Genomic DNA, 23,132 nt, shown 5'->3' with positions numbered 1-23,132 from the left:
CGATTCCTCCATATTGGAAAATGGAAAGGAAAATCGATTGATTTTTCCAAAGAAATTGATTTTGCAGGAGACCGACTCCGACTCCGACTCCGACAGTCCGACTCCGAGACCGCGGCAACCAAGAAGCGCTGACTCGGATCGGATCTGACTCCGACCAGCGACCACGACCAGGAAGATCGACTAGATATATTTAAAGGCACGGCGCTGTGGAGGCTTTGCAGCAACAAGGAGCAGGAGCCTTCGATTGGCCTCGACGCTCCACTCGATCCGATTCCATCCAATGGAGACGAGAGCCATGGCAGCTGCCGCCTCTCCGCCGAGCTCGACGGCGGCGGTGGCGCTCCCGTTGCTGCTGCACGACGTCGGCCCCGAGTACTACGAGCCCCAGGCGCAGTACGGCATCGCCGGGCGATCCCTGGTGAACGCGACCATCGGCCTGCTCCAGGACCACCGTTGCTTCGAGACGCCGCAGGGGTGGGTGCTCGCGCTGGACCCGGCCTCCCTGCGCACCTTCCTGTGGCGCCCGGAGGACGGCGAGCGGATCGCGCTGCCGGACATGGACGAGGACTTCCCAACCGACTGCAAGTGCGTGCTCTCCGACGACCCGCGCGCCGCCTTCTGCGCCGTCATGGTCCTCGACCTGGACAGGGACAAGTTCGAGTACTGGCTGTGCACCGTCGGAGGCACCAAGTGGCGGCGCCGGTGCTACACGGTCACCGTATACAACGCCGACGACCAGCCCGTGGCGAGGCACATGGCCTGGCACAAGGGCATCGCCGCCGTTGGGGGCACGGTCTACTTCGAGCTCAGCGGGTACGAGATGGGATTCGTCGAGTTTGACCCCGTCGACGGCGAGCCGACCTACGGGGCATTCGAAGTCGACATGGTTGACCTTCCTGACAGCACGCCGAGGACGATATGGTCGAGCTACCTCGTCGAGTCCCGCGGCGATCTGTTTCTGGTCGTCGTCATCTTCGACGGCGAGAACGTGCACAAGATCGCCGAGGTCACCGTGCACAGGATGGATTTCTCGGCGCCGGCGTGGTGCCAGGTCGACGGGATTGGTGATCGGGTGTTTCTTCTCGGCGGAGATCGGATCGGGGAGTCCAACTTCGGAGCATCGTGCTCTGCTGGGGAACATGGCCTCCAGGGCAACTGCATATACTTTCTGAATCACTATGCGATCAACGAGAACTTTGTGCATATCATCGACTTGGAGAGGGGGACTGAAGAAGTGCAACGGCCCTCCAGGGAATTCGTGGACCCGCTGCGCCCGCCATTTTGGATGTTGCCTACAGAAGAAGTGGCAGAGGAGGTGGACGACGGCTTGGCAGCAGAATTCCACCACTCTATCTGGAGTATTGCGTGTGACATTTGTTTGGCATATGTTGAACTTGCGTGTAACATTTGTTTGGCATATGTTGGACTTGTTCTCTAGTTTTCACGTTACTTTGTTTGTTCACATCTGCTGCCATTTTCCCGAGCTTGCAGTGTGAGCATGATAATGTCAGTCTTGTTGTATGCCGAAAGAATCGTGTTTCTGCAGTTGCCTTCTTTTTGAGATAAGCTAAATTTTATTCCGGGCCTCTGTATAAGGCACAACCATTCATTAATACAGTCTCACCCAGTGGCTTAGGCATAATGCCGACAAATAGCAAGAGTTTTTGCTCGTTTTGCTCGTTTCTAATTATTATTGGAGGACAAAGTTCAGGATTGTTTTTCACGGTTACTGAGAATATGGTTGTCCATATAACTTTTCTTTTTCTCCATGGATTGTGCTTTGTCCATCTATATATGCTCCATAACAAAGAGTAATGTTTAACAGAGAAACCATTCGGATCTCGTAAAGTATATGTTGCTGGACAGGGTGTCATTTTCACTTCAGGAAACAAAATAATATCTGGGATATACTTCAAGACAGATGATCAACAATTAGGTCTAAATGCATGCCAAAGATGTTACTGTGCAGTGGCCAGAATGTTTACCTTAAATCTGGTTTTTCTGTCTTTTTTTGCAAACTTGTTTTTTTTTTCCTTTGCAGCTATCATAATAAAGAGGGGGAAGAGACCACACTATTTGTTAATCATGTGACAATCCATAACCAATTTTGAGACAAGATCTTCTGATGATTTATGGATATCTTGAACTTGACGAGATAGAATCATTGAATAGTTTTTGTTTTTGACACATGTAATTTCCGAGAGCACCGAGCCCTCTGTCTGGCAGTACATTCTTATTCTATCTGGACTCCTGAGGAAAAAATTGTAATGATAACACTACGTTTACATTGCAGATGATAAAATGATCTAGATGATGAACATGTGCTCACTCCCTGCAGAGTGTTCTTCAAGCCAGGTCTTGTGGATATGTACCAGCTCCAGGCCCTCAGGAATCTCAGGCTGTCAGTTGAAGCAGATAGTAACAGCATAAGATATGGAAACTTATAATGCATCATGTATGTAACTGCAGGACCAAAAAGGATTCTAGTAGGATCGGGAGAATCTACCTTCATATTCAGCTGAAGAGTTGTGTGGCAGCAATACCGAGCATCACCTGAAAATGGAAGAAATATAAATCATGAAGCTGGAGTAAATCAATATTATATAAATGAAGAGTCACATGATGCGAGGGAGCTAGCTAAACCAACTGACAACAATTGGAATTGATAACTACCAAAATTAGTTCAACATGAGAATAGTTCTGAGGCCATACCTTCCATTTCCCAGTTTTCAAACTTAACCAACCAGTTACTAGTACCGATCAGTGATGTAACAAGCCCGTCCACCCATGCCCGGAACTTCTTGCCTCATTTGTTACCATAGCACGAACCAAGTGCATCAATGGATGCATGAAGAGAATGCTCCAATCCAGAAGGATGAATAATTGTTCCATTCAAATGCTAATAAAGGGAAAAAAAGAGAAAGGTTTAAACCTTGTAGGAAGCTCAAGGAAACAGTAATAGGCAGGAAAATGTACATTTTGTCAGGCAAAAAATTACTACGCAATTTGATCAGGTTGGGGAGATGCTGATATGTAATGCATCGTTCATTTTTTGCACACTGCAACTTGAACTGTCTACTTAATAAAGTGATTATAGATAAAAATGATGCCAATGAACTTAAACCAGGTTGCTCTAAGAGATTGTGTGTTATAGCTGCTTTTATCTCTCATTTTTATATATACAAAAAAAGGCAATCTCACTGGGGGATTTTTTCCCCACCGATCTTAGTAAAAAAAAAAAACTTAAACCAGGTTGCTCTAAGAAATCAAACAAAGGAAGTACTTACAGCAATGCTCTTCAAGTACTGTATTACTGATGAGGACTTTTGAACTTCGCCTCTCCGCCACTTCTCATAGAGAACATAGAACTTCACCACAACATCTGCAGGTTTGATGATGTCTAACTTTGGATAAGGGAGTTCAAGATCCCTAGCAGAAACACTAGGTCCTAGTTTGAAGTGTCCAATAGCTTCCATGATACCGGCGGCACATCTCTTCGTTGCATGAATTATCTTGGGATTATATGTTGCATTTTCTTCGTACCACTGAAGAAGCTCCTCTTGGGCATTGCTGACCTGAACATGGTTCCTGTTAGAGTATATTAGGCAACTTCGGATATGGTTAGTTTAGGATTGACTGTAATCACGGATAACCTTCCTTATCTCTAGGAGAGGCTACTTGCCCTCCAAGCCATGTACTCCCATATATTCACCCTAGAGGCTCAATGCAATATATCCCACGCATCATACACAATCTTACAGTTTCAAAAGGCTCTAGTAAGTTTAGTTAATGGGCATTGCTGACCACATTGTAGATACAGAGTTATGGGAGACTAGTAGGCTAGCAGCCATTGTCAGTTACCACCAATGCCCTTGCAACAAATGTCAGCAATGAACTTTAGCAGAGAGTTTTAACAAGAAATTATTGTGCACTGAATTACTAACCATGACGCCATGGATCGATGGGACACTGAATAACTCTGTATCATTTCCAGAGTCACCACAAACAAGAATATTGTTCGGTGCTTTCCCCTGAAAACTGAACTTGTTCAGCAAATATTGAAGAGCCTGCCCTTTTTCCTGCGCCTTGAGGTAACACATCAAGAAGCACACCGTAGCTGAAGATTATTTTTACATGTATCTGGTCACAGAAAAATAAACAGTAAATTCAAAACAATGCTCTACTGGTAAATGCCTCCATATTAATAATAAAATTGATCTTTCCCCACGATTCTGCAACTTCTGAGGGAGAGCATACATCACTTCCTGAGCACATTGCTTGTCAACCAAAAAGGAAACCTTATGGGGACTCTGCTCATTCTTCGGCTGCATCCATACAAACATAAGTTAGATACTCACAGAGAGCATTCAGCTCAGCATCTGCTTTAAAAAAAAACGGCGTCAGCCCCAAAACAAAGAGGCAACGTGACCATGCATGCATCTGGATGGAAATATGCCTGAGGCTTTAGCTGAGGGAACTTTGCAGCCTCCTCGATCACGATATCCCGGTCCCAGTTGCTGTTCAGATACTCCTCCCAGTCAACATCACGAATCATATCTGCATCGTAAGCTATCACAGTTCCCACAGACATGACAGTGATGTCCGGAGTGATCAGAGGCTTCTCTTTCCTCAAATTGTTGTAGCTGATCAGCGATCTCCCAGTCGAGAAGATCAGGAGAGAATCATGGGCAAATTCAGCCTCCCAGAGTGCCCCGAACCTGAGCAAGGATAGGTCTTCTGGATCATCATGATCAACCTGCATGTGAATGTTCCAAAACATTAAGCTCTGATCAACCGTATAGAAGAACACAGCATGGGTCAGCTCCTGAGTCTGGATAGATAAAAAAATTAAAGGTTTACACACCATGGTCTGGTCAAGATCCGAAACTATCAAAAGTCGGGCTGAACCATCGAATTTATCCATCGAAGCTCCTGCGAAGATTGCTGGATAAAGTTGAGTGCTTCTGCTGTTCAGTTCCCTGAATAAACCTGACAAATCACAGCAATGTGCTTCTTATGTATTCTTCACCAACCCTCTGGTCAACCAGGGACGAGGTCTTATTTTATGTTAAAAACGAGGAAGAGAAGGTAAAGATGACTTGTGCCTCAAGGAATTCAGGCCCGTCAACAACGACTGCGCACTGCAGCAGGTTGGACAAATGATCATGGACCAGGGTGATAAGAATTGCAGACAAAATGAAGCTGCAGCTTCTGGAATGACCATGGACCAGGACAACTTGTTTGAGACATTATACTGTCTGTGCTGGGTTAGACCAATTTGCACACACTGTTACTTCTTTTTACTTTTCAAAAAAAAATCTTCTTTTGCAAGGGTCATAATTAATTGTCCTTAAGGGACTCAGCAAAAGAGAACAACAGGTCCCATTACTGAATCATGTGAAATCAACAAACTTTTTCTTTCAAGCAAGAGCTTCAGTTAATTTTGGGATCTCATGGACTTCACAAGACAAAATCATGGAACATGTTTTATTGTACATTACATGGAATTACCAAGCATCGAGTGTACCTGCAAATACATTCTGATTCTATTTGGACTCTTGAAGAAAAATATATGCTATGCCTGTTTGCACTTTGCAAGTGACTAATTGACCTACAAGATGAATGTGTGCTCGCTCCCTGAAGAGTGCCCTTCAACCCAGGTCTTGTGAATGTGTGTCAGCTCCAAGCCCTCTAGAGTCTCAGGCTGTGAGTTAAAGAAGATACAAATAGTTAAAATATACACTATATAGGTGCACGTGACTAAGTAACTGCAGGACAACCAACAATTATCATAGAATCAGGAGAATTTACCTTCATGTTCAGCAGAAGAGTAGTGCGGCAGCAATACCAAGCACCGCCTGAGAACAGCAGGAAATACAGTGAAGCTCAATAATACAAGGACTAAAGAAACAACAAGGAAATAAAGACATGGCATGATAAAATCAAACATGTCATGAAGCTATATGAAAAAGTGGCAACTACTGATAGGTATTAAGGGCCACCATCAGTTTATCATGTGAAGAGGATGAGGGCAGACCTTCTATTTCCCAGTTATCAAACCTCACCAACCAGTTACTTGTACCAATTGGTGATGTAACTAGTCTATCCACCCATACCCGGAACTTGTTGCCTTGTTTGTCACCATAGCAAGAACTTAGAGCTTCAATGGATGCGTGAAGAGAACACTCTGATCCAGAAGGATGAATAATTGTTCCATTCAAATGCTACAAAAGAAAAAGGATCCGTTGAAGAAAAATTTCAAAGAAACAATTTGAGGCAGCAAAATGTGTATTTTCTCAGACAAATGACAAGTAGTGACCAAGACTATGAAATGTGTAATTAATTTCTGTGCTGGCCACTGTATGAAAGTGACCAAGACTAAAACATAACAGATATGAACAAACAAAGGCCAAGTGTACTCTGAGAACTGAAAAAACGAAGTACTTACAGTAATGCTTTTCAAGTACTCCATAACTGATGAAGAATTTGGAAGCTCACCCCTCCGCCACTTCTCATAGAGAACATAGAACTTCACCACCACTTCTGCAGGCTTGATGGTGTCTGCCTTTGGATAAGGGAAATCGAGATCTCTTGCAGAAACATTGGGTCCTAGTTTAAAATGACCGATAGCTTGCATGATACCGGCAGCGCATCTCTCAGTTGCATGAATTATTTCAGGATTATTTTTTGCATTTTCTTCATACCACTGAAGCAGCTCCTCTTGGGCATTACTGACCTGAGCATGATTTAAAAAACGTTTAGTAAGCTAATCGAAGTAACCATTGTAATGAGCGTACATTACTTGACAGTTTCAAGAAACTCCTTGTGCAAAGAACCACTGACCATGACGCCATGTACAGATGGGACACTGAATAATTCTGCATCATTTCCAGAGTCACCACAAACAAGAGTATTATTTGGTGCTTTCCCGTGTGATTTGAGTGTATTCAACAAATATACAAGAGCCTGCCCTTTTCCTGCACCTTGTGGTAAAACATCAAGGGCCTCGCCACTGCTGTAGACTATTTTCACATCTAGCTGGTCACAGTTAAGCAGAAAGTAAAAAACAAGTTTCTTCAGTATTAAAAAATTAAAATAATTGAGGAAAAAACTGAAAGAGAAATCTCGAGGCATGTGCCTTACCCCTCGTTTCTTCAACTTCTGAGGGAGAGAATCCATTACTTCCTGAGCATCCTGCTTACCAACAAAGAAGCTAACCTTATGGGGACCTTGATTCCTCTCTGGCTGCATCAATACAACGAGAAATTACATACACTGCTCTAGTTCAGACATCAAAATGGGACTAACCAGCAAAAAGTAATCATCGTAACAACTAGACATGCCTGAGGCTTTAGCTGAGAGAACTTAGCTGTCTCCTCGACAACGATATTCCTGTCCCACTTGTTGTCCAAATATTCCTCCCAGCCAACATCACGGATCATCTCTTCCCCATATGCGATCACAGTTCCAACAGACATAATAGTGATGTCTGGTGTGATCAGAGGCTTGTCTTTCTGCAAGCCCTTGTAACTGATAGGCGTTCTTCCAGTTGAGAAGACCAGCAGAGAATCTTGGGAGAACTCGGCCTCCCACAGTGCCTCGAACCTAAGCAAGGACAAGTTCTCTCGATCGTCATGATCGATCTGCGAGTAAATTATCCAAAAGATTGGACACTGATCAGCTCTAAAACTGAACAGTATGAGCAAGCTCCTGAATCTGGATTAAACTAAAGGTTTCAATCAAAACACGCGCCATCGTCTGGTCAAGATCGGAGACAATCACAAGACTCGCAGAGCCGTCGAGCTTATCCATCCGTAACAAATCAGCTGAAGAAGCAGCAGCAGCAGCAGAAGTGCTTTTGACTGTACACTTTCCTGGACAAACACGGCAAACACAACAATGTGCTCCTTATTCTTCAGCTGCTACTTGGTCAACAACTGATAAAGTCTTGCTTTATGGGGGAAAAAGAGTTAAAGGATGACTGCATCTACAGGTAGCATCTCCTCCCACCTTAATATACTTACTCCTTAGAAGCAATCAAGCAACCGTAAGTCTATACCAGCAATTGTTATTGACAGGCAGCCATCGACACAGGCTATATGCCTATATACTGATAAGGAGGCGAAGGAGATAAGCCCTGCTGAGTATATATGTTGTCTAGGAAATTATATGCGTCTATCCCAAACCCCCACCACACCCCATGTGAGACAAACAGCAAGACCACCATCTGATGGAGGAATTGGGACAGGCTGCGCAAACTTTGATTTGGCTTTGAGCAGAACAATGCGGCCGTCAGGGACATGCTGCGCCGCAGCCGAACCTGCGCGGCCGTACGGGTCAGATTCACGGGGCGGATGCGAGATTGCGCAATGCATTGGCTGAGCACATGGATCGAAAGTCAAAAGTTTTCAAGAAATCGAACAGTAGCCGCATCCACGCAAGAACATGACGACGGAGGTGAATGGGAAGGAGGCGGGGGTGTCACCTGAGTGCGACGGCAGACGCCCGCGGCTGCGGCTGCGGAGGGGCTTCCGGACGAGGAGAAAAAGAATCGTTGCGCCGCCGGGCGGGGAGCGAGCGAAGTGGCCAAGTGGGCGGCGAAGAACAAACGCTCCTGCCGAGCGCTTTCCGTTATCATATCAAAGGAAAACCCAAATTACAGTCCCAGTGGAGAATTAGAGTAAACTTGATTCTGATTTACCATGCTGGGTGAAGGACACCTTGGCTGTAACTCCCTCGATTTCCATAACATTCACGATTCCCGGAGCACGATTTCCCCTTTGTCAGCCGTACCTAATATTTTATTTCAGAAAGCATTTTAGTTCATTGCGTTTATTTAAAATTATAATCGTCTAGCCTGTTTTTATTAATTTTTTATTGAATGTGATGGAGAAAAAAATTATAATATTTGTGCGTGTACCTATATAATACTTTTCTTTTTTTCTAAAGAGTGGCTCAGTAGGCAACGGATGGTTTCAGCCTAAGGTGGAGCTTGGGTAGAGTTTGAATTGAATAGACAAGGAAGCGTTCTTATTAGATATACTCTCTCTATTCTAAATTATTAGTCGTTTTGAGTTTTCTAACTACATAAATTTAATTACACTTCTAGATATAATATATATATATATATTTAAATGTACAGTAAAAATTATATATTTAGAAATTTAATTTGGGACGAATGGAGTACTACCTAGTCAATAAAAAAGACATTTCATAACCTGTTAGACTTATGGAATTGGTTCCAAAGTTAAATCCATCGCATATTTGGTTGTTCCTTTGTCTTGCGTCATAATCATAAGAACCAAGTGTGAAAAACTAGAGATCCACGTGTAAAACAAATTATCCATACAGTCAGTGGGCATCTTACTGACTTACTAGGTCGCTCTCGATTAATTGTTTGGGTTATCTTGCGTAATAAGAAAATGCCGTTCGTTTAGGTGATTAAAAGAAATAGCACTACTACATGGAGTACGTTGAGTTCGACAGATGGGTGGGCCACACGTCACAATCGAGCATGGACAAACAAGATAGTCGCAGTTTTTATTGAAACGCGGCTCGACCGTCGCTTCTCTGGAAACGCGAGGCTTTTTCCCTCAGAGACCCTCGGCCCCTTCTCCCGCACCCGAGCAGATCTGGATCGGGGGCGCCGCCCCTCTCCCTCCCTACCGCTGGCCGCCGCCCCTCTCCCACCCTAGCGCCGGCCGCCGGCCTCTCCTTCCTCACTGACGCCGGCCCCGCCTCCCCTCCTCCCTGCTGCGCCCACCGGGAGGCGCCGCCGGCCTCCCCTCCTCCCTGCTGCGCCCGCCGGGAGGCGCCGCCGGCCTCCCCTCCTCCCTGCTGTGCCCGCCCGGAGGCGCCGCCGGCCTCCCCTCCTCCCTGCTGCAGCCACCAGGAAGCGCGCCTCCCTCACCAGCAGGCACCACGCAGCGGCTCCCTCCTCAACACTGCTTTAAAGGTTAGCACAACAGGCTCTAGAAAAATTAGGAATTGGTAGAAATTTGTGCAGTAGAAATCTTGTTGCTTCTTTGTGCAGTAGAAATCAAGCCTATAAATATTCATGGTACTAGAAATTCCACCAATCTTGCAATTTATAGATGGAAAAAGTAACAAAGGTTCCAGCTAGATGGGATGCATTTGCAGCCAAAGTGTTCAACGAAATATGTGTAGAAGAAGTCCTTGCCCATAACAGGCCACAACATTGCTTGAATTCCGTGGGTTATGCTAATTTGGTAAAGAAGTTTTTTGACCGAACAAAGAGACCATATTCCCAAAACCAAATGATGAACAGATGGGATGTTCTAAAGAAGAAATACTCTCAGTGGAAGACCTTGAACATGAGAGCCACAGGATTGGGTAGAGATCCTGTTACTGGATGTATTTCAGCCTCGGATGAGTGGTGGGCTGACCAAAATGCGGTTAAGTAGTTGTCATTTCGTGTTTTTTTGTACATGCATTACTTGTTATTTTTTGGTGACATTCTAATTGCTCTAATTTCTGTTTCAGGCCAATAATGGACCAATAATTTGTTTCCAAGAATAATTATGTTGTTTCCCTGCTTTATATGTACCTATTTTATAGGTACTTTTATGACAAGTGAAGATGAGCACATGTAATGCTTCTTGTGAGACTGAGGTGTCAGATGATGATGAGGATTTCATGGTTGCATATATGGCAATGGAATTAATGGGCTCACGTAATGGTGCACGGAAGAAGGTGGTGGATCCCAATATACCAAGGATGACTGGGATCCAGTGGGTTGAACTCACTTTAAATGACCGAGTTGAGTGCCACAACATGTTCAGAATGACAAGGTCAGTGTTCTATTGTCGCCATGATACTTTGGTTCAGAATTATGGCTTGTCTGCAAGTAGAGGTATCTGTACCAAGGAAGGCTTAGCCATGTTTTTGTGGGCATGTGGTCCACCTGAATCATTGAGACAACTCAAGAATAGATTTGGACATTCATTGGAAACTGTCAGTAGAAAGTTCAGTGAGGTGCTTCGCTGCATTTGTAGATTGGCAGTTCACATCATAAGACCTAAGGATCCACAATTTCGTACAATTCATCCAAAACTACAAGAAGCTAGGTTCTGGCCTCATTTCAATGATTGCACAGGCGCCATCGATGGAACACATATACCTGTTACCGTGCCAAAAAGTGAGCTACCAAAATACGTTGGCCGACATCATTATTCTTCACAAAATGTCATGGCGGTTTGTGACTTTGATATGCGGTTCACATTTGTTGTTACTGGTTGGCCTGGATCTGCTCATGACACTCGGGTATTTTTGGATACTTTAGTCACCTACAAGGAAAGCTTTCCACATCCACCTCAAGGCAAGTATTATCTTGTTGATTCCAGGTATCCTAACAGAAAAGGATATCTAGCACCATACAAAGGTCAAAAGGTATCATGTGCCTAAATGGCAGCATGGTCGCCGCCCAGTGGGATTGAAGGAGGTGTTCAACTATCATCATGCATCCCTTAGAAATGTGATTGAGCGCTCATTTGGAGTTCTCAAGATGAAGTGGCCCATTCTCTTGAAAGTACCTAGCTTTCCAGTTAATAAGCAGTCTCAGATTATTGTTGCTTGTATGGCTCTTCATAACTTCATTAGAGAAACTGATATAAATGATGAACATTTCATAACCTATGTGGATGACATTCGTGACGAAGACCCTTCAGAAGACGCTAGCCTAATGGGGGATGATATAGATATGTGTGCCTTCCGTGATGAACTTGCTTCGGCTTTGGTTGGTTGATTTATTGTTGTAATTTTTAGTATTTTGTGGCATTTTCAATGGATCAAATGAGAGTTAATTTGACTTCTATTGTACTCTATATTTTTGTATAACTAGATTTCTATCTCAAACTTCAAAAAAATGTAGAAAATTGCCTTTACATCAGTGTTACAAACAAAAAGTGGTATTATCAGCCTCAGGGGTATAACAGTCATTTTATATACATGACAGATAATCTACCAGCAATAATCAGGACAGCCAAACACCTTACTTATTCTAGACAGTAAATTCTCCAGACCGCAGCTTATCAGATAAACCTGCTCAGCTTATAAGCTGAGTTTCATAAAAACGGTCCCAAACAGGGCCTATGCCTCTCCCACGAACCAGCACATGACCGTGTCATGGTACCGTGTCATGGTAGTGGTACCATTTGACCTGACATCCGTCTCACTGACGCTGGGGCCCACCAATTATTGCGAGATTTGAGTCTGGCCAAAGCGTAGAGACCTCGGAGGGTCAATTCAGACAAGTCAGATCCGACGGCGCTAGTGCTGTTCAAGTGTTGCCATCGCTGCGATCTGGAGCAGCAATTTACTTTGACAGGAGGAAGCTTCAAAGAAACAGCTTTTGTCTTCATCAAATGATTTTCTTCTCCAATAAAGAAAAGTTACGATCAAATGTTCCCTTGACGAACTGTATCTGATGATTATGTGTGCAGAAGAACACTGTAATTTCAGAAAAGGAGAAAATATCTCATCTTTTTTTTATAGAAAACTTGGTAAATCGAATTTCAAACAAATGAGTTGTACTTGGCATCAGATAAGCTTTGCGAAGTGCTCGAGTTCATGCCCTAACAGTAACAAGAAACGAGTCAGTGCCTCTATGCAGGGCGTGGATGTGAGCACGAGCTCTGCACATTTCCTGAATCTATCCCTGCCTCATCGGTATCGAAGGAGCGTCCACCGCGGTGGATATCTTCAGGGAGGGAGATTTGCAGTCTCCTAGCCGCAAATAGGCCCCGTAGTTTCTAAATTTTCTTTCAATATCCGTCACATCGAATGTTTGGACACATACAAAAAATATTAAATACAATTGAAAAATAACTAATTATAAGTCTAACTGATTAGCACGGGATAAATCTTTTAAGTCTAATTAGTCCATATTTAAATATTATTTGTCAAATAACAACGAAATATGCTACGGTACCAAAACAATAACTTTTCACCAACTAAATAGGATGCAGGAGCCGTTTGCGATGATGATGAAGTGGGCGATAACTCAAGAGGGTTTGGTCGACCACTTGATTTCATAATGGTAGTATGGTACCAGATATAATCACTTTGATGTTTTTTATCTCCGGTCCAACTTGTCTAACGTGCCGAAGGAAAGCCACCAAAACCAACAGTAAAATGTGTCTGCGCGAACAGTAGCCTGATGTTTCTTACTGTAGCAGAGCACTGTTGTGATTCAACTGTTTATCAATTCGCTGTAGCATAGGTAGCCATGGATCTCATCCCCATCTGTGGATGAACAGCTAGGAGCACACCAAAAGTTACCGCTACAGTATTTTGCTAACTTGCATTGGGTACTTCAGAGAATCCATGGCGTTTAATCTCGGCACCTGATTTTTACCGTCACCCTCTTCTACAATTAGATTGACTTCAACAGAGGAGACGTAAGCATTTTTGCCTCTTCGCTTGTCACTGTTCACACGAGGGAATTCCTCCAACGGAGGAGGCAAGCGCGGAAGGCAAATTGCCTTCGAGGAGAGAGATGCATCCGCGGGGAGGGAGAGGGAGGGGGCAGGGAGCTCGGCCGGGGCCCGGGGGAGGAGCGAGCTCCGGGCGCAGGGAGGAGGGGCGACGCCAGCTGCGAGGAGGGCGGGAGGGGGCGCACCAGGCTGGGAGCAGAGGCCGGCGATGGCAGCAGTCGATTTGCGCCGGAACGGTCGCTGCCCCCTTCTCCTCTGCCTTCTCCGCCGCCGGCCCCTTCTCTCTCCCTCCCTCCTCTCCATGCCGTCGAGCTCGGCCGCGGCGGAGCTCTGAAGCGCACGCCGGAACTCCAGTACCAGCCGCACCCTTGCTCCTCGTGACGACCGCGCCCTTCCACCTCGTCCACGGAGCTCCGCCACCTAGCCCCCCCCGCTTCACCGGCCCCTCCCTCTCCCCTCGGGCGACGGCGAGCACCGCCTGGGCCACGCTGGCGGGCCACGACGCCCCAGCATTATCGCGGCGGGCGCGGCTTCTCCCTCGATTCGACGCGGCGGCCCGGCCTCCTCCGCACGGGCCACGATGGCGGCGACCTCCTCCGCGCGGAGCCTGCGGTGGTGATGGCCCGCGCGGGGCCATGGCGGCGAACGGTGTAGGCGGACAGGCTCCCCTGCCACCTCCCTGCGGCGGCGAGGCGGAGGCTCCATGGCTGGAGATCCAGACGGGTCCTCCCGGCGCCTTCTCCCGCCGCGTAGCTGGCCCGTCCCGAGCAGAGGAAAAGGAGCAGGGCGATGCCCGGGGCGAGCGGCACGCTGGTCGAGCGCGGGCGGATGGCCGGCAGGGCGAGCGGAGTGCGGGGGCGGCGGCACGCAGGTCGAGCGCTGGCGGAGCTCGGCGGCGGAAGCGGTCACAGCTCGGCAGTGGCCTTTCCTCGAATGCATTTGCCTCTCCAACTGTTGGAGACACCACAAAAAATGCCCTGTTTCAACCACTGTACACACAAGGCAATTTCTATTTGCCTCTTTGTTGTTGGAGTCAGCCTTATGGCGAGCAATTTGATCAGGTGGATGAACAGCTAGGATGAACACTTTTTTTTTTGAGATACGGTACTAGTGGAGAAACAGGAGCGAGAGAGGCAGATCGAGGGTGTCCAGGCCCATAACAAGAAGAATAGCAGGAGAAGGTACTGCCGTCGGCCCGGCCGGGCCCGGCCCAAGAAACTACTTATCACGAAGCCCACCGTATCTTCGCCTCCCTCGGCTCGTCTCCACGCACCCGGCCCGCGGGCACTTCCCCCCCACCTCCCGTGCTCTCCTTCCCGAGGCGGCGGCGGCGCGGGCACCGGCTCCGGCGACTCCATCCAACCCCTGCTGCCCAAGCGCGCGCTCTCTTCTCGCCGCCGCGATGCGGTTCGACCTGGATGGCATGCCGGTGCACTTCCCATACGCGGCGATCTACCCGGAACAGCACGCGTACATGGGGGAGCTCAAGCGCGCCCTCGACGCGCGCGGCCACGCGCTGCTCGAGATGCCCACGGGCACCGGCAAGACGGCGGCGCTCATCTCCCTCATCACCTCCTACTCCCTCGCCAACCCGTCCCGCCCGCTCCGCCTCATCTACTGCACGCGCACCGTGCACGAGATGGAGAAGACCCTCGCCGAGCTCCGCCTCCTCTTCGCCCACCTGCCCCCTGCCGCCTCCCGCTCCCTCCTCGCGCTCGGCCTCTCCTCGCGTAAGAACCTCTGCGTCCACCCGCAGGCATCCGCCGCGGCGGCCCGGGACTCCGTCGACACCGCGTGCCGACGCCTCACGGCCTCCTGGGTCCGCGAGAGGGCCGCATCCGACCCGGAGTCCACGCCGCTGTGCGAGTTCTACGAGACGTTCGACCGCGCCGCCGCCGGAGGGGACCTCGCCTCCCTCATGCCGCCCGGGGTGTACACCCTCGCTGACCTCCGCGCGCTGGGTAGGCAGCGGCGGATCTGCCCCTACTTCCTCGCCAGGCAGATGGTCAAGTACGCCAATGTTGTGGTCTATAGCTACCAGTATCTGCTCGACCCCAAGGTGGCCAGCATTGTGTCAAGGGAGATGCAGAAGGAGTGCGTGGTCGTGTTTGATGAGGCTCACAACATTGACAATGTATGCATTGAGGCACTGAGCGTCAGCATCCGCAAGCAGACGCTGGAAGGCGCTGAGCGGAACCTGCGGCGTATCTCGCAAGAGATTGACAGGTACTATCCTCCATTGTTGGAGAAGCTTCAGTTCAGCCACTAGTAGTTACTGAACAATGAATGTCTTCAAAAGGATCCAACATTGTGATGGGTAATTGAAGCTTGCTTGCTAACTGCTATATTTGGTAGGAAGGTTCAAGGCCACTGATGCCAATAGGCTTCGTGCTGAGTACAACAGACTGGTGGATGGGCTGGCGCAGAGGGGAAATCTACCAAGTGAGTATTGCTTTTCCTCACTACCATTCCTGCATTTAGCACTGTCAATTGTGGCCTTCCGCAGATAACTCACACTAATATGCTTCTTGTGATGAAGTATCGGATGCTTGGCTTGCCAATCCGGCTCTGCCTGATGACATTCTGAAGGAAGCTGTTCCCGGAAACATAAGGAGGGCTGAGCATTTCCTTGCTGTATTGCGGCGGCTTGTGAGATTCCTCGATGGACGACTGGAAACAGAAAACGTTGAGAATGAAATGCCCGTTGCCTTCGTTGCGTCAATCCACTCCCAGGCTGGAATCGACCAGAAAATGCTCAGGTTTTGTTATGACCGGCTACACTCCTTAATGATGACACTAGAGATAACCGATAAAGATGAGTTCATGCACATTCAGACCATCTGCGACTTTGCCACATTGATTGGAACTTACACACGAGGCTTTTCCATAATAATAGAACCATATGACGAAAGAATGCCTGACATTCGTGATCCTGTGATTCAGGTATCCACCCTAATCTTGGTGATCATGATGCCATTGTAACCAAACTGCTTCATTAATGTGCTAATGAGCTTGTATGTGTTGCAGCTAAGCTGTCATGATGCTTCACTCGCAGTAAGACCTGTTTTTGATCGTTTTGAAACAGTTGTGATCACTTCTGGAACTCTCAGCCCAATTGATCTTTATCCTCGTCTCTTGAATTTTAATCCTGTTATAAGCAGAAGTTTCACAATGTCCTTAACAAGGGATTGTATTTGTCCCATGGTCTTGACTCGAGGAAGGTATGAACTGGTCCCACTTGAACTTCATAGTTCATATATCAGAATGTTATGTAGCATGTCTGTTTTATTTCAAAAAAAAATGTAGCATGTCTGATTGTTCATATGCTAGTATTGTCAGCATTTTCCAGTTTTTGTAAATGATACTTTTCATTTCTGAGAATCATATGACGCTTATCGGAGCACTTCAGTTGTTTCTACAATTTCATTGTGCTAATCCTTACATCATTTTCAGTGATCAGCTACCTGTTAGTACAAAGTTTGATATGCGTAGTGATCCTGGTGTGGTGAGGAATTATGGCCGCCTCTTGCTGGAAATGGCTTCTGCTGTTCCAGATGGCATAGTTTGCTTTTTTGTCAGTTACTCCTATATGGATGGTATTGTCAACAGCTGGCACGAAATGGGAATTCTGCAGGTTATTTCTTTCACCTGACATTATTCTTTCATAGAGTTGCTACAATTCAGATAAAAAGTGTACTACAGCTAACTGGCAATGACTCTAATTGTGTAATCGTATGCAGTTCTGCAAGTTTGTGGACTGACTGTCGCGCAGCTCCTCTAGAACACCATGAATTCTAGTAAAATATGTTATGGTTTATAAGTATCTGATGCAATATTTCCAAAACATGTTCTGGATTTTCCATACAACTATGTATTGATACAAGAGTTGAGTTATCCATTGACCTGGGTTCATATTAAACCTAAGTTTTTGACCTGTATTGCACTCATATAGACACCATCTAATTATTTACTGCACCAGCAATATGCATATGGAACTGGATATTGTTGCTTTAGTTATTACATTTGGTGCTAGATATTTAGTTTGTAGATTTTTGACAAAGAATATCCTGATGTATGTGCAACTTTGTTATCTAAAAAAGATATACTAGTCACTTGTGTTGTCCACCAAAGATATGGTAGTCATTTGTTATATAATTTAATAAGGGATGACATGAAATTTTATAGCTTCCACATGGTGTCCTTCTTGATTGCATCCCAAGTCCTTAATATTTTTACTTTGTTCTCAAGGATAATTTTATGATTTCCTATTTTATCCCAGATAATATATATGTGTGAGAGTTCCCAGGAACTAAAACTTGTTGTTACAATGTTGCAGGACATCATGCAACATAAATTAGTATTCATCGAAACTCCAGATGTCGTCGAGACAACTTTGGCTCTTGATAACTACAGAAAGGCGTGTGACTGTGGAAGAGGTGCTGTTTTCTTCTCTGTTGCCAGGTTGGTTCGCAATGTATCATTTTCCAATCAGAAAGTATTATTCAAAATTCGCTGTTTGTTCATGTTGGAGTATATTGAGCCCATGTGTATAGAGGCCCATCTAGAGGCCCATGTATAGGTTCTATATATACCCACCCATCTAGGGTTGGAGGAATACACTAATTATTCCCGTCATTATGGTATCAGAGCACGCTACGGTGTGGACTATGATGAGACTTTCAGCCCGGTCGTGAAGCCCGCTACGGTGCGCACGGTCCTCTCGCTTGCGCTCTCGCGCACTTGGCCTGTGCACCAGCTGGACGTGAAGAATGCTTTTCTTCACGGCACCTTGTCAGAGACTGTTTACTGCTCTCAGCCTGCGGGATTTGTGGACTTGAGTCGTCCAGATATGGTCTGCCGGCTCAACAAGTCTCTCTATGGACTGAAGCAGGCTCCACGGGCTTGGTACTCTCGGTTCGCCACGTTCTTGCTGACACTGGGGTTCACCGAGGCCAAGTCTGACACGTCTCTCTTCATCTACCGCCGTGGGGATGAGACGGCATATCTGCTGCTATATGTCGATGACATTGTGCTCACAGCTTCCAGTCAGCAGTTGCTTCAGAGTGTCATCTTCTCTCTGCAGCAGGAGTTCGCTATGAAGGATTTTGGTCAGCTCCACCACTTCTTGGGCGTCACTGTTGAGCCTCGCCCGTCTGGTCTTCTCCTGCACCAGCGGCAGTACGCCCTCGATATTTTGGAGCTGGCTGGGATGACTGATTGCAAGCCCTGCTCCACTCCAGTCGACACTCAGGCGAAGCTGTCTGCTGATCTGGGTGATCCGGTGGCTGATCCTACAGCCTACCGGAGTCTGGCCGGCGCTTTGCAGTACCTCATCTTCACCAGGCCGGACCTCACCTACGCTGTTCAGCAGGTCTGTCTCCACATGCATGATCCCCGGGAGTCACACCTTGCTGCGCTGAAGCATCTCCTCCGGTACGTCCGTGGCACTGTGGACCTCGGCCTGGTACTTCACCGCTCGTCCACTGCTGAGCTGGTGGTCTACACCGACGCTGACTGGGCTGGCTGCCCGGACACTCGTCGCTCCACCTCCGGCTACGCCGTCTTCCTGGGCGTCAACCTGGTCTCCTGGTCGTCCAAGCGGCAGCCGGTTGTCTCCCGCTCCAGTGCCGAGGCGTAGTACCGGGGTGTCGCTAACGGCGTGGCGGAGGCGTCCTGGCTGCGACAGCTCTTGGCGGAGCTCCACAACCCGCTCACAAAGAGCACGCTCGTCTACTGCGACAACGTCAGCGCCGTGTATCTCTCCACCAACCCCGTCCAGCATCAGCGGACGAAGCACGTGGAGATCGACCTACACTTCGTGCGCGACAGTCGCCATCGGCGATGTTCGGGTACTCCATGTCCCGACTACCTCTCAGTTTGCTGACATCTTCACGAAGGGGCTGCTCTCGTCGACCTTCTCGGAGTTTCGATCCAGCCTCAACGTAGCCGGTGGCTAGTTGTGGCTGCCGGGGGGGGGGGGGGGGTCTTAGCCCTTTTGTGCTCTACTTGTACTCTCATCTTGTCCAGTCTTGAACACCGCTGCGTCGGTTGTTCAGACTGCGGGGGGTGTTAGCTTTCTTGTTGTCCAGTCTTGAACACCGCTGCGCCGGTAGTTCAGACTGCGGGGGGTGTTGGAGTATATTGAGCCCATGTGTATAGAGGCCCATGTATAGGTTCTATATATACCCACCCATCTAGGGTTGGAGGAATACACTAATTATTCCCGTCATTAGTTCATGTTTAATTTCAGCTTGGTGACTATGTAAGAGGTGGCAGAGATTTAAAAAAAAAGTGTTATCACCGCCATTTTAGGCTACTGATTTACTCTTGCTAAAACTTTACTCAATGCAGGGGCAAAGTTGCTGAAGGTATTGATTTTGACCGACACTATGGCAGACTTGTTATCATGTTTGGTGTTCCTTTCCAGTACACACTTAGCCGGTGAGTTTTATTACATCTAATTTCAGTCTTCTGTACCCCTTGATTTTGGTGCCAAGCTATCATCAGTTCATGCCTACAAGTGATTTAGATGCATGTGCACAACAACTCAATATTACCGCTATGCTGCAGTCTGTGGTAACTTTTAACATTTCATAGTAATCGCCTTCGTTTGTCTGTATGTGATTTGCAGGATATTGCTTGCTAGATTGGAGTACCTAAGAGAGACTTTCCAGATAAAAGAGGGCGACTTCCTGACATTTGATGCTTTGGTAAGAGCACTGTTTCTGTCAGGGCCAAGAGAGCCTTTTGATTGGCACCTTTAATTTTTTAATATTTCTAACAAAATTTCTTGAAATTTTGAAATCCCGTGAATGTCAGAGGCAAGCGGCCCAATGTGTTGGCCGTGTGATTCGCTCCAAAGCAGACTATGGGATGATGATATTTGCTGACAAGAGGTACTTAATTTACTGAATCCTAGCTTAGCTGAGCAGCCACATTTATAGTTGCTTATGTTGATGAACTGGCAGCAATCTTGTGGTATCAGTTACCCACCAAATCTACATGTTGATAAAAATGGGTTCCCATTTTCTTGCGTTTGGACATGTAGTGGTCCATTTTGGTTCAAAATTCTTTATTAAAATGTCAACAAAATGGTAGCATCCTTGGGAAGCATATAATGCATGAAGGTGGATTTTCCGACTAAAAATTGTACATTTGATCATTGTGTTTCTGTAAACAATTTTTACTTAATAATCATTGGTTAATTAAATACTCGGGTCCTATGGAATATTTGGCGAAGGTCCATCAAAATTGCATCTTCCTTGACACGTAATGACACTTGCTCTGCCCAATTCCCTGCATTATTAATCACCTGGGTATAATAATGGTTTAATGCGAAATTTCACGTTTGCTAATTACATGGTATTTTTTTCTTACAGGTACAGTCGGCATGATAAACGGTCTAAATTGCCTGGGTGGATACTGTCACACTTGCACGATGCTCACCTAAACCTGAGCACCGATATGGCTCTGCATATAGCTCGAGAGGTATGTTTTGTGGCTCTAGTTTCCATGACTGGTGCTTTGAAGCTTGAATTGCATTGGGCAATTGTAATTTAGAAGTTTTAAAGAACAAATTAGCTGATAAAGATATGTTATTGCTAATGACACTTTCCAGAAACTAGACTGCATGTGAACAAATTACTTGATTCCTTTGTAGCCAACACATGAAATTTTCATAAAACAAATTCCGTGGTTCTCACATGCTTGGATGCAACATGTCACACATGTACACCTTGCTTGCATTGTGGTGTCTCTTTTCCCTTGCATTGCATCGACAATATCTGGTCTGTTGCTTGTTGCATTTCGTTTTTAGTGATTCTAACACTTGCTCTGCAATAGTTTCTCCGGAGGATGGCACAGCCATACGACAAGATGGGGAGCGGCGGGAAGAAGACGCTCCTGACCGAGGAGGACCTGCAGAATATGGCAGAGGACGCAATGGAGATGTGAAACATTGGATGAGATCCAAGAGAGCCGAGAGGGTTATATGTGGTAGATAACTTGCCTGAAGCCACTCTTGTACAAAAATTTTGTAGCAAAAAATCTTGTTGCGGTTGATAGCTTAATTGAAATACGGATACAAATGTCACGACACATGCTAGTGATTACTATTACTCGAGTTCACATGGATTTGACATTCAAACAACACCAAGACAGAATGATAGGCTTTCGGGGAAAAAAAGGACGGAATTATAGAGCTCGCTGCACCGTGATTCATAGTACAATGTATGAACGCTGCGGGTGGTCCAAAAGAGCATGGAGCGATGTATATCGGAATTAGCTTGACGATGATGCTCAAAAACTGGTGGAGATAGCCGTAACTGAAAGGTTGGTATTGTTGGAATGAATGAATTTAAGCAGCAATTTGCAGCTTGGGGACCCTTCATCGTCAAATCTTGTGAGAAATCGTAATGCGAGCCTGAGATTGGATTCAGAATCAGTAGGAAGTGAGTGGCTACCTGATACGGGTGGAAGAAAGGGAAAGTAAGCACCAAGAGGCCAGAGGTGAGAGAAAGGAAGGGCACGCACACACGGGGGGCATGGCGGGGCGAGGTATGGCTGTTGCCCACTGCCATTGACGGTGACGAGCAACAAGCGGCGTCCGAGCGTCCATTGGCGGCGGCGCATCAAAATGACGGGATTGGCGAGGGCGGAGTGTGGGCGAGTAATGGAGGTTTCGGTGTTCCATTAAGAACCTTGCCCGAGTCATTTATCTGGTACTAGTAGTGTATTATAAACTGTATTCCTGATCTGAATTTTCATACTGCTGGTGAAACTTGATGTAGTAGCCATGTTGCAACTTGCGAGATAACACAGAGCTGTTGCAGAGGTGAATCGAAGGGGACAACTGAGAGGTTTTTTTTTAAAATTAAACAACTGAGAGGGTAGAGTGGAGAATCTGAATCTCTGAAATGCTGCTTCAGTGTGATGTTCTTGGGTTTTGAACCCCAGGAAGGCAAATGTGAAGCATATTTGGTACTAGTGTTTTGTTTTCAGCATTCTAGCACGGATGATCAGTTTGTGCACGCAACTCAGCCTACGTCCAATAAAGTGAACTCTGCTTGCCATCTACAACTGTTCTTGCTCTTTTGTCTTCTCTTCGATTTGTCCACCACAATCAGGGTTCTCTGCTTTCCTAGCGTAATCAACTAATCATGCTATCGGAAGCAGTTTTCGCTCGAGAATTAACAGCCCATTTGTATATATTAAAATATATGCACAACTTGAACAACAAAAGCTGGAATAGCTCAGTTGGCCAGAGCGTGTGGCTGTTAACCACAAGGTCGGAGGTTCAAGCCCTCCTTCTAGCGGCGGTTTAATTTTTTCAAACTCATTTTTTTACTTTTTTCTTTCTTATTATTATTAGTTAATGAATTTTTTCTTCTTCTTTTTATTAATTAATGAACATCTTCCCCTACTATTATTAATTAATAAACATCTTTTCCTTGTTTGCTCAATCAACTCACCTTTTTTTTTATTTTTTTCTTTCTTAATTAATGAAAATTTTCTCCTTGTTTGCTCAAAACAAATTTACATTTTGAGAGGAGATTTCAAGATTATTATTAGTTAATGAATTTTTCCTTCTTCTTTTTATTAATTAATGAACATCTTCCCCTATTATTATTAATTAATAAACATCTTCTCCTTGTTTGCTCAATCAACTCACCTTTTTTT

The 23,132-nt window shown here is 46.2% G+C and overlaps 3 protein-coding genes, 1 non-coding gene and 1 pseudogene across 4 annotated transcripts; 3 read left to right on the top strand and 2 right to left on the bottom strand.

The window, feature by feature from the left end:
* Window positions 1–237: 237 nt before the first annotated feature.
* LOC120701213 lies at window positions 238–1,609 on the top strand. Its single transcript, XM_039985349.1, has one exon. The coding sequence runs from the start codon at window positions 281–283 to the stop codon at window positions 1,436–1,438; it is 1,158 nt and encodes a 385-aa protein (XP_039841283.1). The 5' UTR covers window positions 238–280; the 3' UTR covers window positions 1,439–1,609.
* Window positions 1,610–2,105: 496 nt separating this feature from the next.
* On the bottom strand, window positions 2,106–5,664 carry LOC120697412 (annotated as a pseudogene).
* Window positions 5,399–8,616, bottom strand: LOC120697411 (probable sucrose-phosphatase 3). The gene is made up of 9 exons (XM_039980643.1): window positions 8,486–8,616; window positions 7,753–7,869; window positions 7,344–7,643; window positions 7,144–7,245; window positions 6,844–7,038; window positions 6,449–6,736; window positions 6,038–6,224; window positions 5,812–5,858; window positions 5,399–5,704 (listed from the first exon to the last, which is right to left on the bottom strand). Exons 2-9 carry the CDS (start codon window positions 7,810–7,812, stop codon window positions 5,612–5,614), a joined length of 1,272 nt encoding a protein of 423 aa, XP_039836577.1. The 5' UTR covers window positions 7,813–7,869; window positions 8,486–8,616; the 3' UTR covers window positions 5,399–5,611.
* Window positions 8,617–14,731: 6,115 nt separating this feature from the next.
* LOC120697410 (general transcription and DNA repair factor IIH helicase subunit XPD-like) lies at window positions 14,732–21,594 on the top strand. Its single transcript, XM_039980642.1, has 11 exons — window positions 14,732–15,680; window positions 15,814–15,896; window positions 15,994–16,397; window positions 16,482–16,675; window positions 16,908–17,088; window positions 17,791–17,915; window positions 19,806–19,895; window positions 20,086–20,164; window positions 20,274–20,350; window positions 20,834–20,942; window positions 21,297–21,594. The coding sequence occupies exons 1-11, from the start codon at window positions 14,857–14,859 to the stop codon at window positions 21,405–21,407; spliced, it is 2,277 nt and encodes a 758-aa protein (XP_039836576.1). The 5' UTR covers window positions 14,732–14,856; the 3' UTR covers window positions 21,408–21,594.
* A 1,100-nt stretch (window positions 21,595–22,694) lies between these two features.
* TRNAN-GUU lies at window positions 22,695–22,768 on the top strand. The gene has a single exon. It is a non-coding gene; the product is annotated as a tRNA-Asn (tRNA).
* Window positions 22,769–23,132: the final 364 nt, after the last annotated feature.

Source organism: Panicum virgatum, chromosome 3K (assembly GCF_016808335.1).
Source record: "Panicum virgatum strain AP13 chromosome 3K, P.virgatum_v5, whole genome shotgun sequence".
NCBI classification, from domain to species: Eukaryota; Viridiplantae; Streptophyta; class Magnoliopsida; order Poales; family Poaceae; genus Panicum; species Panicum virgatum.
The sequence above is the reverse complement of the archived record's forward strand: the minus strand, read 5'-3'. Positions and strand labels throughout refer to the sequence as shown.